This window comes from Myripristis murdjan, chromosome 5 (assembly GCF_902150065.1).
Source record: "Myripristis murdjan chromosome 5, fMyrMur1.1, whole genome shotgun sequence".
Classification (NCBI taxonomy): Eukaryota; Metazoa; Chordata; class Actinopteri; order Holocentriformes; family Holocentridae; genus Myripristis; species Myripristis murdjan.
In genome coordinates this window covers 7,545,010-7,563,273 of record NC_043984.1, presented here as the reverse complement: position 1 = coordinate 7,563,273, position 18,264 = coordinate 7,545,010, and the positions used below count along the sequence as shown (strand labels likewise).

The 18,264-nt window shown below is 39.2% G+C and overlaps 1 protein-coding gene across 2 annotated transcripts in view; it reads right to left on the bottom strand.

Moving 5' to 3' along the window:
* Positions 1 to 18,264, bottom strand: part of LOC115359046 (dedicator of cytokinesis protein 3-like) — a 260,901-nt gene that overhangs the window by 137,490 nt on the left and 105,147 nt on the right. For both annotated transcript variants that reach the window (XM_030051275.1, XM_030051277.1), the window contains exon 3: positions 14,506 to 14,546. In XM_030051275.1, the coding sequence (XP_029907135.1) occupies positions 14,506 to 14,546 (41 nt within the window). The remainder of the gene's footprint in view (positions 1 to 14,505; positions 14,547 to 18,264) is intronic.

Genomic DNA, 18,264 nt, shown 5'->3' with positions numbered 1-18,264 from the left:
TCCTTCTGCCTATTGGCTTCAGCTGTAATGGCACAGCACAGAGTGGTGTTTTTATGATAATAGAAGCTTAAACCTATCAGACGTATGCCAGCTGGTATGAAACAGACAAGCATGTGCATGGACACAAACACACACACTCACATACAGTACATCTTGTTCCTGTCTCTTTGCCTAGTTAGCTGTGAGAATGGAGGTTGTCAACAGGTCAGTGCTTTCAGAACGCCCTGGGCTCTCTGATTCTACCTGCTGCAAGGTGTGTGTGTGTGTGTGTGTGTGCATATATGTGTACGTGCTCATGCATGTGTGTGTGTTAGTGTGAAGGGAAGAGGGTCATCAGAAACAAACGTTGCTCCTAATTTAGCTGCTAGCACTGAAGTGTTGGTTCTCTTGAAAAGGTCAGCTTGTTACAGAAAGACAGAGACTCAGGGAGATATAAATAATAAATTCATAAAGACACTGTGAAACTGACAAAGTGAGGCAAATATTAGCAGAGAGAAAGAAAGTAAGACAGTGAGAGAGGCAGAAAACCAAGTGAACAGTGGAACAGTGAGAAAGGCAAAGAGGAGCAGGGCCACAGTAAACACGGCCTCCCTCCTGCAGATCAGGCAGTCTCCCTCTCGACCACTTGGTAACAAACGTATCACCTCTTTTTGACCTGGGACTGAAGTGCCTCCCTGGTGCCAATCACTGTGATTTTACAAATGCAAGAACACAGCAGTGTGATGCACTGTTGCCCCAAGTTTAATCACAATTCAATCAGCCATTTTTGAAATATTGCATGTGAGTGTTAGAATCTGTCTGTCTCAGTATGAAAAAAAGATTTTAAAAAAAGGAAAATACAAATCAAGGTATACAAAATGACACTGTAATACTAACGATACAGGATAGGATATAGGATAAAGGATGCAATACAATTTAAAGAGATTTCAAGAATAAAAACAACAATAAAGTTCACTTTTGTATTATGATTCAAACCAAAGAAAATGGCAGGTATGATCGCACACTTCAACTGAGTTGAGGGGTAGAGATTTATGGAAAATAATTCCAGAATTTCCCTGGTTGGGATCAATAAAGTATATCTATCTATCTATAATTTTCATTGCCATACTGTGAATACCCCATGAAGCCTCTTTCTGCACATTTAATGGACACTTCCCACAGGGGTCCATGTAAATATATTACACTTTATAGCTAAAATAGCTATAAAGTGTGTCTGTGCCTATGAACGTGTGAGAATATGAGCACCACACTGGGCCAGTCCTTTTTCTCTTGTTTGGTATGGGTGTGCCTTTTCACTGCTGCTCTCACCATCTACTACATTCAACCTGTCTGTCTCCATGAATGCTCTGACTCCTCTCACCTTCATGGCAAAACAGTTTGGACTTCTGAACCTGATTAGACGGGTCTGCTGCCCCTCTCTGTCTCCATCTATCTCACTCTTTCCCTCATACAAGACTGCTGACTTGAGGATTTTGGCATAAAAACACTTCAGGTTAGTTTACCTTTTGAATACTTCGGGGAACTCTGATAGGCCTTTAAATGAAGGAATAATAATGCATAAAAACTAAACTGAAACGAATAAATAAATTGTGTGGTCATGGTTTCTCTCTGACACACACCCTCTCGCTCTCTTTCCTCTCTCTTTGCTAGCCTGGTGAATAATTGATAGTCTTTGTAACCTTGCTGCTGGGTGGTGGTGGTGAAAACGCCCCCGGTCATGAATGATTTACCTCAGTGCTTCTAGACACAGACGGTCCAAAAAAGACCGACAGTAACAGGGATGATGTATGTCCCAAAATCTGAGACACGGAGGCAGGAATAAAATGTCTCTTCACATCAATGAAAACACACTGAGGTACAACAAAACTTCAGAGAACTTCTCCAACTGATAAAGAACTTCTTGTAGGATTAACCCAAACTCACCACTGGGGCCACCTCACACATGAATTTGAACAATTTGGTTGGAGAGATTAGCTTATTTTTGTTCTTCAAAGGAAAATCTGAGTGAGTGAGTGAGTGAGTGAGTGAAGGATGGGAGTTTTATGTAAATTTGGAAGTACTATGGACTGTCAAAATGACCAAATGAGAAGAGAACAGGTCATGTCATGGTAATCTGGCTTTCAACGACACCTGCATAAATTAAGAGTTTAGGGACATAAATCATTTGATGTAAAATGGCTCAAATACATCAGGACAGGAAGATCACTGCATGTGTTAATGTCTTGATCAGACAGGTAGGACTGGCTCTAGGTTTTAGGAACAAAACAGTGCCTCAAATGCTTAACCTGAGTCAATATATCCAGGATTTGCTGTTGGGGTTAGCATTCAAACTTAAATCTCTGAGGTAGAATTGAGGCCATAGCATTTAAAAATACATTCACAGTTCAGTAGCAGGGCATTTGCTGTGTAAGAAACAAAAAGTTACTGTACAGTATAAAGTGAGAGAGTGTCCTCGCTAAACCCTGCTTATAAAAGAAAGTGGGCGGTGTCCACTTAGTCACAGTGGAGAATTAAGGCCATATCATACTTAAAATCACATATCAAGCTCAGAGCACTTCTAAAGCTGGATCAAAATCACAGGGATGCTTTGCTACTGAGCTTTAAAACACTTAGCAAAAGCCTGTGTCAAGGTTTAAAACTCTTGAAAAAGACTGCATCATGCTTAATGTAATGTTTCACTTTTTTCAGCTCATTTAACACAGTGTGAGTACTCGTCTCTTTTAACAATACATCCAGTTTTTTAATTCAGGGCACAGTAAAATGCTGATTGCCATAATTGTAAGTAATTGTGCCAACTGTATAGCACAGCCTCACTGCTAGCATATTTTTTAACTTACTAGTCTTCTGCTGCTAGCTTTCAACTCAGCCCAAACCAAAACTTAATACAGCCAGCATTGAAAAATAACAAGCTTATCCTCTAATTCTACTTTATTCTGTTTCATTCCTAGTGTAGAGCTTGTGATGAAGTAAGCTGCATTCCATTGTACTGGACATTTTTATACTGAAAGCAAGACAAGAAATTAGATCTACTCTCGCTTCCCTGCTTTCTTCTTCCATTTCCTCCTCTTTTTCTATTGTGACTGTATTCTATTGTAGTCTGCTCTGATATGAGCTATTCTGTTGTATTCTACTCTATTCTTTGTTCTTGCTAAAAGCAAGACAAGGGTTTGCATAATTACATACAGTGCCATGCGGCAGTAAGACATACCCTGGCTTACAATTTAAAGCAGTGATTCATAAAATAACAGCGATTACATCGCAACTATTAATTAACTCTTGAGCAATAAGCATCTTTTGAATAGTTTGTAAAAAGGGCTTCAATTAAAAAGCTTCAGTTAACATAGAGAATTCACGTCTGTTTTTGTATGTGCTTCAGTTCATTTCAGGTTTTACTTCATGCTATCACTGGCTCAGCCAAGCTGCCATGGTACAATAAATTATGCCAATTGTCTCAGGTGATACTTGTTGTTGTGGCAACAACTCAGAGCAGGAAAAACAGGAATGAAGCTTTTTACTATTCAGCCTAATTAGAAAACATCAAATCCACAAAATATGGGAGAAAAAAAAGAGTGGAATTGTGACAGCTGCAGTGTGAACAGAGCAAGCCCTGCACATAGGCCATATAGGCAAGGCATCTGCCTAGGGTGCCTAGGATCAGATGGTACCAAAGAAGAATGTGAGGGAAAAAACTGAAATAAATGATTCATTTTTAAAGTGTGCATCAGGGACAGGGAAGAGATAAATTTAATACATGATTTTCATTTTATGTCTGATCAAAATCAGGTGAGATGCCTTGTCTGTCTGCGCCCCTCTCCAATTTCTGTCCCCCAACCTCCCACCAGCCCATCAATTGTCACATAGGCTACTTTCAGTGAGCAGCAAAACACAACCTGCTCTTTCCTGCAGTTTGAAAAACCTGCAGACCCACCACTAAGCACAGCAGATTCATTTTACGTACAGTGTAGTGTGTGCAGTGCAGTGCAGTGCAGTGTTTTATCATGAAAAGGTTCAAAGAGTCGGGGGCACAGAGAAAAAGCACAGAGAGAAAGAGAATGAGCAAGGAGCTCAAGCCTAAGGTAAATTAATCTCTTTATTGACATTAGGCAGCCGTGAGCAGCTAGCTAGCTTCATTTTGGTTTCATTTCATATGATGACTTCGACTTTCTTCACTGATGCTAGCTACAAACTTTTGTATTTGTGCACTTCACAGAGGCAACCACCCTCTGCTTCACGTCAGGTCGTTCTTTGCCTCCATGTCGTGCCTTAAAACCATTTAATGCACACATACTCTTTTATTATACTTACATATTATTTAACTATCTATGTCTGGTTTTATCTCACAAGATATTCATATAATTGAAGCTATCATATAATTAAAGCTATAATTTAATAATTCCCATACTGACAATTTCTCAAGTTGCCTACAACATTACTGTCTGAATTAAAATTCATAAAGACCTGTAACTTTTTTTGCTGGCGTAAGTGCAAACAAGCCCAGCCAAATTTGAAATTGCCCCCTCCTGCTTAAAAAAAGGGGTGTTTGGAATCTACTGTAACAGTAAAGGCATAATAAAAACTACATACAGTTACACCTGTGCACAGGTTACTACAACATGATGACATTTCCTTTTAGAGCAAACAACCTGCTTATCAGCAAATGATGTGAATGTAGTACAGAGGATTAGGTAAACATGCATCATAACCTATATTTTCAAAAGAATATACCATTTATTTTTGTTAAAGCGGACAATGCAGACTTGTCTTTTTTTACGATGCTAAAGGGTGTGTAATTGTGAGACTTTTGCCCGAGCTGTTAAAATCATCATTAACCATTTTTTTTCTTTTTAAAGAATGAATATCTACAGTGTAAATGGAGAGTAATATAATGCTAAAGCATTCCTTAATCTGGTCTTCGTAAAGAGTAGCAGAGAGCTGAGTATGCAAGCAGCTTAACGGAGCTATCAGGCATAGCCCAAACACCTTTAATATTTAAAAAAAATATTTGCATACTTTATTTTCTTTTTTATTTATTTAGTCTGACAAACAGAGAGTTTGTGTCCATGTGCCATGTGTGCTCATATATACTGTGAAACCATGCAAGCTGTCAATATGTGTCAGGAACAAATGTAGGAACATACATTACTGATTCTGGACAAACCCTCCACTGGGCCATTATAAAGTTTATTTGACAGAGAAGAAGACTAAAAGGTGCCAAGTAACACGCGTTTGTTCATCTTAAAATTTCAGATCACATTCTAGACAAGTAAATTTTCCCTCTAGATCTCCAGAGTCTGAGACAACTCAAAGCAACTCAGTGGCACCAAGAGGAAAGTTTTAGAGCTAAGCAGAGCTAAGGGGAGAAATGCTAATGTGATGTCAGCAAACTGCTGTTATACTCATGGTTACCAAACAGGGCCTAATTTCCCCATAGCAATCAATCTCAGAAATTAGAAGCATTTTCTAAGTGTGAGTCTATGACTATGATTGCCCTTCATGTTTTCAACAGTCTGACTCCCTGGATGTAGACGGTGGGTATAAGCCTGCCAACAGACAACTGTTTCAGTTGGCATTCCCTCCCCTTCCCCTGAACCCAACACTATTTTGAAAGGATACCATCGCTGCATCCTGGATGACTGTGATTGGTTTTAAGAAATACAAACAAGCCAGTGCATTTTTCTCCCTATCGCAGAATGATAATGGGCCTGGCTATGCAAGACTACAAATACATAAAATAATAAACAGAAAATAAACAACACAATTGAGCCATCTTATATTCTACTCCAGGCCTCCTTTAGGAAAATAATGTATAGACTGTTAGAGCTTCGAGCTTGCTGCTGCACGTTAAACGTTACATGATGTTTGAGGCAGATGCTGCCTTTCTTCTCAAAATAACTGTGACTGTTGTTAATTCATTCCTGAATAAAAAATCATGCAGGTGTTGTCACTCCCTAATTAACTGGACATTTCTATAAGGTATCAAATTCTCTAACAAAGACACACAACAAAGAAATGAAACTGACTCTCAAGCACAACAATCCAGGAAATCCATTTAAGCCAGAAATATCTTAGGTGAGGTAGAGGCAAACAAAAATATTTGGCTTTCCAGATTTAATGGTACCATCACAAATACAGATAAACTGGGATGACACTGCATCAGAAATCAATGTTTTTCACAGTGGTCATAATAGCATGTGGCATATGAAAGCAGAAATAAATAAAGCAGCACACACTAAAAGGTAGCTTGTGTGGGGGGCTGCATATGTATGATTGTGTTAAGATGCACCTGGCAAGCATCGAGTAGTCAGGAATAATAATACATCTACATCTTTAGTTAAGATGGTTTTGGGAAAAATGCCTCATAAGCATTAGACTCATTGTACGATGAATTCTATGATCATCTTTGCCTTTTCCGTTTGGGAAAGGAGGTCCTGGTTGGTATGTGATGTTCTGTATCAAAAGATACCAATGAAGTAATAGATGCAACAAATCTAATGTTGAGAGGAGTATTCATGTATGACACACAGATTTCATTTGAGAAAATATAGTAAATGTACCAAGTCTCAATTAGTGGCATGAAACACTTTCTGGAGTGATTTTGTTGTGATTTACGATGATAAGACATGTATATTGTAGATTAAATCTTGCTTCATGCAGCTTTAAAGAGAGCTGTAGGAGTTAGAAAACACACAAAACATTTAGGATCAAGATAGGTTACATTTTATAGCAAAAGTCTGCCAAGTCTATATACTGAGATGTATACTAACAATCCTAGTTTGGCTTTTCCAGAGAGTAGCGAGGGTGATATGAGAGCAGGATGCCACTCTGTACTGATCCATGGTCTAACAAAACCAATGACCGAGACTAATACACAGCTAACCTGTCCTCAGGCGTCAATCACACCGCCTGTTGTGGTGTGTCTATGAGTGTGGTTTGAGACTATTTATGCAGTGACAGGGTCTGTGGGTATTTGTGACAGTGTATGACTCTCTCTGTCTCTCTTGCTGTGCTAGTGACAGTATTTGGACTATGTGGGGTTTTGTGTTTGTGTGGGCGTGCGTACTTGATTAGTTCAGTGAAAACTACTGCCAATCCAGTCACTTCCAGCAGAGATCAGCCCATCCAGGTACAGTGTCTAAGCGCGCTGCGCACACACACACACCACACACACACACACACACACCGCTTGGCATTGGATGAGTAAGGAGGTCTTTGCATTAGGATAGCTGCAGGAGAGAAAGACTATGGTCACTTTCCTTGTGTGGTGCTATGTGTGTGTGTGTGGTGTGTGGGGCATCTGCTACGGAGCAGTTGGCAGACAGGTGTGTTCACCTTGGCACAGCAGATTGGTGATCACCTGACACACAAAGCAACGCCCTTCACTGCCCTGCTGTGAGAGAATTAACGACACCAGAGGGCCTGTTTTGTCACACACAGACACACCTCCTCATTCACATAATCACGCCTGCTTGCTTTAGAGTGATGTGCCATTTTTTCTGAAAATCTTCTCTTCCCTGATATAAGAGGAAGCTGATGGGGATTATTCATAAACACAGGAAGAAAAAAATCAAACTTATTCCCCGCAAACCACCAGTGCCAGCAAAGCTCACAACCAAATGTCCCTAAATGTCAGCCATAGATATCTCATCATAGCACACACACACACACACACACACACACAGTTTCTTGGGAGCTTTATGTGAGCAGCTGAGGCCTGCTCCTCCTATTATTCTAAAGAGAAGCTCATGCATTATAGTTAAAGGTCAGGGTGGAAGGATATGAAACATCCTATTAAGACTTTGGTTGGTTGAACTTTACCAGTTTATGGTGGGATTGTTGGGAAATGTCAGTCAGGAGTCTTTAGATCAAAGCAGTGTTCCTCCACAGGGCTGTGGTGTTATTCAGACTTAAATTATACATTAGACAAAGAGTCTCTGAAGACAGGCTATTGTGAGCTTTAGGCTTTATTCACATGACCTGTTGTGATGCATCCAAAATACCGTGCAGGGCATGAAAACTCAGTCTCAGTCAGAAAAAGTTGAAACTAGGTGAACTTTTGAGAGTGACAGGCGACAGTATACACTAATAGAAAATGCATTACTTTGAAAATGTTTAGAGATGCCAACCACAGCACAACCTGGTGGGTTTCAATGTAGGACTTGTCTTTGAATTTGACTGGTGTCAAATGTCTCATGTGACACTCACTGCCAAAATACAGAGGAACTTCCCCAAAAAGTGTATAAACTTTTTTTCTTAATTTCATAGCAGGGCAAAAAAAAAAAAGAAGAAAAAAAAAGCCTTTTAAATAAATGACTTTCTTCACGCAAAACATATGTATGATATATTCTATGAAAAGCTTTAGCTATGCCCTTTAGCACCACATTTAATCTTGGGTTTGAGGTCTGGACATCTGAATCTTTTAGATTTTCCTTTTTTATTTTAAATGTGTTTGTTTTGCCCATTAGTAGAGCTCAACAAGAGATGTCCGTTAACCTAATCTACATCTTCAGCTGACATACTGTCTTTCAGAGGCTGTAGCGGGCTGTTAAAGGATTCTAAAGCTAGAGTGAAGATACCAGTATCATATAAAACTAGACATCCATGTCACACTAGGTCATCAACAAAGGGGCTAAATATTGCTCATAATTTTAGCTAAATTGTGATGAGGGAAAAAGTGCCATGGCCATTTTCAAAGAGGTCCCTTGACCTTTCACCTTCCTCAATTAAAATGGGTTCCATGGGAACCCATGGATCTCCCTTTTGCAGACATGCCCATCTTATGCTAATCCCAAGCACTTTGGGACAAAAACCATGCACTGCCTTCACTGGCATGAAGACAAATTTGTACCACCACAGTGACATCAGTGATGTCTGCTGTAGCCTTGACAAGGGATGCCGATTCTACTCAATTCTATGTCTATGATTAAAATGCTCAACATTCAAGCAGTTGCCTTTTGCTGCCATTTGGTACTAATTCTTTCGTGCTGCTTTAAGAAACACTGTGCAAGAGTACAGTGGACTCTCTCCTCTATGGGCCTGATGGTTGTGGTAATTTGAATTTTGATGAACCTCAAAGTGTAAAGGGCTCTGTACTGTTGGCTGCACTAAAGAGAGTCAGAAAGAAAGACATTTCTGAGGGAGACCAGCGATTCGTTTCAACCAACGAGCCTATTGTACAGAAACCAGGTGATTAGGGTGGAACTAACAGGATTGGAACCGATGCCTCACTGCTGGGAGACAGAGAGAAGGGAGAGACGGCACAGCATGCACACACATGCAAGATATGCATCTATGGTATGCATATATGCAGCACAAACATATACAGCTTTTTGCACGAGACACACACGCACACGCGCGCCGAGCGTACACAAACACAAACACAACAACACACACACACACACACACACACACACACCACACACACACACACACACACACACACCCACTCACTCAGTCTTACAGTGCATCTTTCACTCTTTGCACTTTAATCGTTTGGCTCACACTTGTACATGCATATCCAAGAAGAGTTGACTCAAGGGCAAGGTAGACTTGTTTGTAGATTCTTGAAGTCATTTCATTTCTCATCCAAAAAGCTTTTTCAGTTCTGAGAGTGTTCAGGTATTTAACCTGTGTGGGGATGGTTCTCCAGGTCATTGATACCACTGGCTCGTTAGTGCTGCTCCCTGTTGTGGCAAACAGCCATTAGTGTCGGTGAGTCCCTGAGTCCAGGACTGAATGACAATCAAGGGGTCACAAGGGGTCAAGAGTGAATTATTCAATTTCCTGTGAAGGGATGACAGGGCAGTGTTGGAGGGTGGGGGATAAGTGGTGTCTGAGACCTCCTCCTTGTGAGAGATGGTTTCTCTATCTTATCAAAGATTCATATTCATTTCACTTACTAATTTTCCTCAACTGTCCCCCTCAGCCAGTGGTCTGGTCTGCAGCACTACATCATGCACAGTGAAGCCTTTTTGAATGAAAATGGGCAGAATCCAATCATATTCCCCTACTGACCAGCAGAAAAAAGAAAAACACAATGCTCAATAGTAACAGGGAGACACCCCGTGCTGCTGTTGATGGACCTAGTTGTGATCATCTATCAGTATTAAAATTACTGTATTGCATTTCGCAATGTTACAGGGAAACGGCTAAAGAAAGATTGTTTGTTTCTTGATTGGGGTAAAGCTACATTCAGTGTTACATTCTCCTACTCTTCACACTGATCATTACAGGCATGTAGTATCTAAAACCATCTGTGTGTGCTTGATGAAAAGTTAGTCTTTATTTCATTTTAAAAATCACAAAAATACATTTGACTAAAATGAGACTTAAACTTCTATAGATAGAAGATGCATTTTTGTCAAAAGACAAATATTAAGACTGAATGAAATTCAGCTGCCAAAATTAACATTCTACGACTGCACAGCTTTTGTCATAGTTTGGTGTTCTCTCATGGACGCCATCAATTCCCGACTTTGGATTTTTGGTGTGGTGGGGCTGGAAACCTTTGGCTGATTGTGTCTGTCAGCTATGTTGCTGTGTTGCTGCTATAGTTTGCACCTTGCCATCGAGTTTGATGGTGTTTTTCTTAAGATTTGCAAATATATCAGTCCATAGTTCTTCACATTGATTCAGGCTGACATTAGAGAAACTCATTCTAACACTTTATTTGGGGTGATCAATTCATTCAAATCGGTATGATTTAAAACTGATTTATTGTTACAATGAATGAATCATTACAACGCTACTGTTGCCCCTCTGCTGCACTGCTGCTTCACCTTCTGAGAAGAACTGTTCAGATAAGACACATGTTATGCCCTTCTCAGCCATCAGAAGATAAAAAGAACGCTGTGGTGAGAGGTGAAAGATCAGAGATGTGAGTTTTGTCTACTCACTTCTGCCTGGTGTCCCTCAGAGAAGAGTAGGCTGCAGCAGCAGTTCTAGTGAGGGAAAGTTACAGGATAGATGGAGCATGGGAGAATTTTGATGGCTGCCAATGTGGCTGAGCTCTTTGGGCTGAGCAGTTTCACAAACAGCAGAGCTGCAGATCTCTGATACTTGATTTGCATGAAGCCTGAGCTTCAACTTTTTTCTTACTTATTATCCCTGCTGAGCTGCATCCCATTACCCTTGCCTGTAACCTACAAAAAGTGAAAGCTGGTGTGCCGCCCACAGCCAAGCTGTTATGTCAGACCACTATACTGTAAGTCAAGCTTTTCTCTGGGGGTGTAACCTTAAACACTCTTAACAAGGCCTAGTTCTAACTTAAATTTATTTTATTATTTGTTATAATTTATGTATTGTGTGGTGTTGCCTGGCTATCATGAATTAGCATTTCAGGTCACAGCCATAAACCTCTGTAGTTATCATTCATTCCCATTTACATTTTTTGCGAATCTGACGCCTACATGAATAATTTTAATAATTAGAATTTTCTTGTAATTAACAATAAATAAATAAATGAACAAATGAATAAAGGTAGACACAGTGTTGCTTTTTTTTCTTTCACTAATTGCCCGGTAATGATTTTATTCATTTATTTCATATTTGCCAATTTGCTTTTTCCCAAATCAAGTGAATTTGCTCAAGTTTAAAGGATTATACTGTTCAATTTTGCATACTATTCTAAAATGCCAGATACCTTACTGGATATGGAAATAGCTATTGTCTTTTAAATATAATCATCCTATATATTGTCTGTCCACATCTACTGTATAGTGTATAACTAGATGTGTTGTGTCTCATGCCCTTGTCGATTTAGCTGGTCCAAAGTACACCATTTTACACCTGTGTATCTGGAAGATGCTGCATAATATCTAAACCTAGTATTGTAAATGCAAAGTATACATCTCACATGTCCCTATACCACATAACACAAAGCCACTAAAACTGCTTATCTCTTTTAAATGCTGTGCTCTTAAAATACATTGAAACTACTGAAAACCTGACATTTCCAAGTCAAATAAGAGGTATTTTCCTTTATTAAAGTATATGATCTTCTAACCTTGTCTGCCTGCTTCTAAGTTGAAACACAAAAAGAGCAGTAGACGATTACTGTTATGTTAATGCGTTTTCCTATCTACAGCACAGCACACCCTGTGGAAAAACTGTGTACCAGATATAGTTAAGCTAGACTGGAAAGCTCTTATAGACACAACAGAGCAGGGATGGAGCAGAGTGAAATAAAATAGAAAGGAGGGGCCAAATAGAAGGAATATAGGACAGGAGCAGGACATAACACAAAGGAGGATTTTGTGCTTTATTTTATTTATTTATTTATTTTTTAAGGTTGAAACCCAGAGGTCTGTTAGTCTGTGATCCAGACATGCTGCTTAAAATAATAGGGATGGATATAAAGTTGTCAGGGAGAGTTTACAGCAGCAGGGTCAGATAGGCTGCTTTCATGATATCTGTCATTGTTGATTAGCCAGTGACTGCTAATCTGTTCCTCAAATGTAATTCTTCCTTAATCTAATCTACAGCACTTGCACTCATCAACCTAATTTTCTATAATACAATTCATTACATTACGCATAACATGCAATATGATTAGTTTTTAGGTAGGCTACATCTGGATTGACTTTGTCAGATCAAGACAAATTATGAGGGCAAACAAATTACTATAATTCATCCTCTGTAATGTGACTGGTTTTTAAAGCGGTTAACAGGTCACCCTACTAGTCATCTCATATGGACTGTATGTGCCTGTATGCTGTACAGTGAGCAAATTAGCACCACCACCACCTGAGGAAAGAGGAAAAGAACAAAACATGATGATGTAGTGTCACCTAATTTATGCCTCAGATAAGGCACAGTTAAATCAATTGGTCATGTGGAGAAAAAACTTAAAACTGGAAGCCATTAACCCTTTGAAACCGTGAGCCAATCCACTCTATTTCATTCAAATAAATAAATAAATGAATAAGAATAAGATAAATAAAATTTGCCCAGACACTGTGGCAGGTGGAGCAAAAATTTGCCAGCATGATGTTCTGCAACCTGCTGTCATGAAGAACAGTGAAATCAAAATGGCTTGAATCTTAATGGTTTAATGTAACTCAGTAAGCAGAGCAAGGCACTGATACTACCAGTGTTTATTTTCCACTGGGATCACCTGTGTACTGACAGTACCGTGACACACTTTGGATAAAAGCATTCACCAAATGGCAAACAATACATTAAAACTTTGCTCTTGGCAACTTCATGTAGGAAGCCCATGCATTGTGTCACAGTCTACAAGGCATGTTTGCTCCTAATGAGAGCTGTGTGTTTGCAGGACACACACTTTCTGCAGCAGATGATGCTAAAAACCTTGCAACTACTTTGGATGTTTTCCCTTTCCTTGACTTAACTGAAGTGTACATGGTCAGTGGCATATTTACTGAATTTCACAACAATTTCAAAAGCCAATTTTATAATTTCAGAAATACGTGGGCACCAATGAAGCAATAAGTTTTATTCTCTTCTTTCTTGAAAGACATTTGGTTTAGAGATATGTGGTTTTCTTCCGACATGAGTGGAATTGCTATGATGCTATGCTACGAGGGCATTTTGCAGCAAACAAGCATGCTTTTTGCAGCAAACAACATGTTATATTGTTATCACTGTTACTGTGATCTACAGAGCATCCAAACAAGATACCAACCACTACAGGCTATGTTTGCATCGAAAGAACACGCAACGCTCCTCAGCCTATGGATCTATCAATGAAGAGACCATATTACCTCTTGCTACAGAGAACATTTGCCATAAATCAGATGCCACATTACTGTCATTGTTACCGTGAGCTACAAAACATGTTTACATCCAGAAGGATCTAAACAGCTGTGGGCTATGCTAGCACAGACCAAGATGCCACATCCACTCAGATGTCTTAAGGTTACCACAGGCCTAAGACCAAGTACGCACCGAAGACAAATATTGGCAGAGTGCCTTTGAGACGAGACAGGATGTGACACTGTGACCAACAGAGACATAAAGGCATTTTCACATTGCCTTGCCAATAAATTGTGTCAGGCATTTTTTCTATGACAGCCATTTGGAATATCATTTGGAAACTGTCCTGTTATATCCAACAATTGTGCACTGTACTAAGATGCACACTATACAAACTCAGGAATCAAGCATTTATCATTTCACAGATTCATCACTACAAAATGTAACAGAAACAGGACTAAATGAATCTTAAGCCTTCATAGTCTCACATTTCAGGATAGTATATTTGGCCTCTGTAGCCATCTACAGAAACCAAGCCTAGTTTTTGGAGTTGCAGGCTAATTTGACAACTGTAAGGTCTATTTGACATCCTCCCTTATGTGTTGAAATAATGATACTAAGTAAATACTGGCAAGTTTAAAATGTGATTTTGAATGCAATGAAATATCATGAAGGGAAAAAAAAATGGGAAAATACAACCTTTTATGATAAACAGAGATGCAGAAAAAAGTCTGAAAGAGAAGAGAGTTGAAGTGTTGAAGAGGCAGGTGAGAAGCTGTCAGACTATATTACCTTGACATTTGGCTTCCTTGTAGAGAATCCTCTGTACCATCCTGAAAGAAAACAGAAATATCAGTGATTACTAGCGGTTTGGAAATAAAAGCATGATGAGTCAACATTTGGATTTAATACACCAAGTGACCTCAAATTTTTCCAACAAGTAAATATTTGGTTTACACCACAACAAAAAAAGTTCACCTTAACAACACATTCAAACCTGTGTTGAGTCTTAAGTTTGTACTTTTCTTAAAACAACTGAAAAATTTACATTGGTGTGAGGTAATTTCAATTGTTTGTAATGCAGTTTCACTTCTTTCAGGAATTTTCTAGATAGAAAGATTTAAGCTTTTTCTAATCTAACATCCAAGAGGTCAAAGCGTCAACCCTGGCAACTGCCATCTGTCCATCTGAAACCATGTCACTTAACAGCCCTCATTTCTGGCAGGAGAGTGAAATTCAGCATTCAAAAGCTGGCATTTAAAGCAAAAGGAACAGAGAAATGTAACATTCAAATTCCATAGGAAGGTGCAGTGTGTTTGGTTGTCATAATTTTACCCTGACATTCAAATTAGCTGTGCACTCATTAGTCTTATTTTCTAAATAGTATGCCAATATGCCAACTCAACTTTAACTAAAGCTATGAAGCTTCTCAAATATTTGCTCAGCTCTACAAGCACTAATGAAAAATAATACATATTTTGGTGTAAAAGCACATTAACATTTTCTTTGACTCCAATGTTATTCTCTGTTTCAATCAAAGAAAAAGACATCACAGCACTGGACACACTGACTGACAAGCGATCGGAACAGTACAGCAATGATTGCTTAGTAACAAAGATAGCACCAGAAATTAAAGATTTTTGCATTATCACTTTAAAGTGAGACCAGACAGACACATTTTCAGGTGAGACTGATATCTAAAACCATCTTATTTCAAAACAATCTGCTGTTGACTGATGTTGCTTGCCTTTGGCTGATCCATGACAAACAGGTAACCTACACACCACAGGTAACCAAGATCAGGCAATAGCAGATTGAAACTGCAATAGCATAGATGTCAGTCCAACCCAAAAGGTGTTTTTCTGTCACTCTGATTACCATATTTAAATAATATGTGAGACATTCCTGTCTAATAGAATGAGTAGTGGAGTCAGACCAGGACAGACAGGGAGCCCAGGGGAAAGTCAGGGTTCACTCTGCTACACTTAACCCTGTACTTGACCAATACAGCCCTGTTTGTGTGTGTTTGTGTGTGTGTGTGTGTGTGTGTGTGTGTGTGTTTGTGTGTGTGTGTGTGTGTGTGTATGTGTGTTTTTTTGGGTGTGTTTTTGTGTGTGTGTGTGTGTGTGTGAGAGAGTGAATGAATGATGAATCCTCATCACCTGCAGTAAACCATATCTCGGAGAGCACATCACTTCTTTCCACATGGACGGACATTCATCAGATGTCTCTACGGACTGGAAAGCTGTCACGCAAGATGACCTAGCAGCCAGTCAACCTGAGGTAAAAACCTTGACAACTGAAAATGACTTGTTCCCAGGGACTAAATATGTATAGGAAATTTCCCAAACATCTCCTCAGACAGTGAGGACATCATTTGTCTCCCTCCAAGTGGAAAAAAAAAATGATTGTGTCTCTGGCTCTACAAAATGGGAGGGCTAGCTGACCATCAACCACCAACCACTGGCAATTGAGACTGGCAAAAAAGACTTATTTATATGAAAGTGTTGTACATTATTACTTTTATCTTCACGGACTACCACAGTTTGAACTGCTCGGCAGTCAATCTAGCTGATTAGTTGACAACTTTTCTGTTACTAACTGGATCATCTTGATGTGGTAAATACCACCTGCCTCTCTACCCTATGTCGAACAAAAACTAAGAATTATCAGCAAATACTTTTTCAACCCATGTTTGACAAAAGCTACAACAAGACCTAGTTTCTTATTCCCTAAAAAGCCAGAAAATGACACCATTCAAAAATAGCAACTGCCTTAATAATCTTATACAACCGTTGCTTATTCTTGATTAATTAGACAATTTAGATAAAAACTTTCCAGTGCTAAATTATATCAGCCAGGATGCTTCATATTAACTTTCATCTTATCTTTTTGCAACATCATGAGATCCATTTCTCAGCAGTTCTGCATAATCTGATATGAATATGGAGATGCGGGCTTAATTGGCCGGCTAATTAATAACCAATCAAGATTCATTTATCACCCTCGTTAAGATGGCTGTGTTTACTCCCTAGCCTCTCATCTATATGGTAATCAGACTGGGGCTGGACCAATGGTGCCTGGGCCTATTTGTTGAGTTGAATTGAGGACAGGTTTGAAAGTGTGCGTGTGTGTGTGTGTGTGTGTGTGTGTGTATGCGTGTTAAGTGCATTGTTTGTGTGAGAGAGAGTAAGAACAGAGAAAGCATTTGAAAGGCAAGGAAAAAAAGGTATTTGTGTGTGTTTATTTTCTGTTTGTGTAAGCAGGGTTGCCAGTGCAGGCGTTTGTGTGTATGCACCTCCTCTGTGTGGTGTCGCACGTCCTTTCTCTGAAGGAGAGTAATCATCTCCCCTCCCGTATCTGAATCACCCGCTAAACGGTTATTAGAGTAATCATTTCACACGGTTACCAAAATAATTCATGACAATCATAATCACTGTAAATCATGGCTAAGTGGGAGGCAGAACTCAAGGAGTCTCTTTTGTTAGTTTAATTCAGGTTCAGACTGCGATAATTAAGAATACCTGCAGTATTATATAATGGCTCAAGCTATTAAATCAGCTAAATGGAAGTTTTTAATTATGTGTTATATGCCTGCAAAGCACAGCTGAAGGTGGTTGATGAAAAAAGGAATTGCTTGTTAATGCAGTAATAATACCTGAGAGGGCTTTTTTCTCTGTAATTATCGGTCTGACAGTGATACAACAGGTACAAGCTGCAGCGGAGGCACCAAAGAACCAATAATCACCATAAACAACATCCTCAGCGGCCATATTATAGAATTTATACAATGGTGACAATGACTGAGGAGTTTTCTGTAATATACTATAAACACACAGGAATAAATAGCAGGGAAAGAAATTATTAACAGTGGTCATATCTAATCAAACCAGCACCCTTGGATGGTAATTTTACAAATAAAGCTTAGCCAGAGTTTGATAACTTTGTCATGGATGTCAGCATTCATTTGGTGCTTATGACTATGACTCATTAACTTAACACTCAGATGACAGCCATGAAATGCATTCAAACTTTTTGTGTTCATACTACTTATTTCCATGGCTACATCTAAATCCTCTGGCATCCATTGCTATGATGCAATTGATTCACAGAAAAATTGCACAATATTTACTTGTAAATGGTTTCCTACCTACCTAGCTTTTGAATTTGAAGACAGTGAAGAGAACCTTTAATACTGTTGGCTAGCTGCACTGTTTACAGATGTACAGTTGTGCTACAACTTGGAAACCCTTACCGGTTTCATTCAGTGGGAACTCCCACAAATTCATTTTCATTCATGTAGTTAAGAATTATCCATAAATGAATGGCAGCAGATTTCTTCTTAAGCTTCATGTAAGTACAGCTGACTGCATCAATGTCAGTGTATATTAACCAGGCACAGCCATCTTCTCTAGCGTTGCATTCATGACTTATTATCCAATCAGTTTAAATCCTGGGGGGCAACACCCTGGTGGTTTGTATAATCCAATCAGTTAACAGATGAGACTGTAACAAGATAGTCTCCTGGGTTGCATTAACCTACATTTGGGA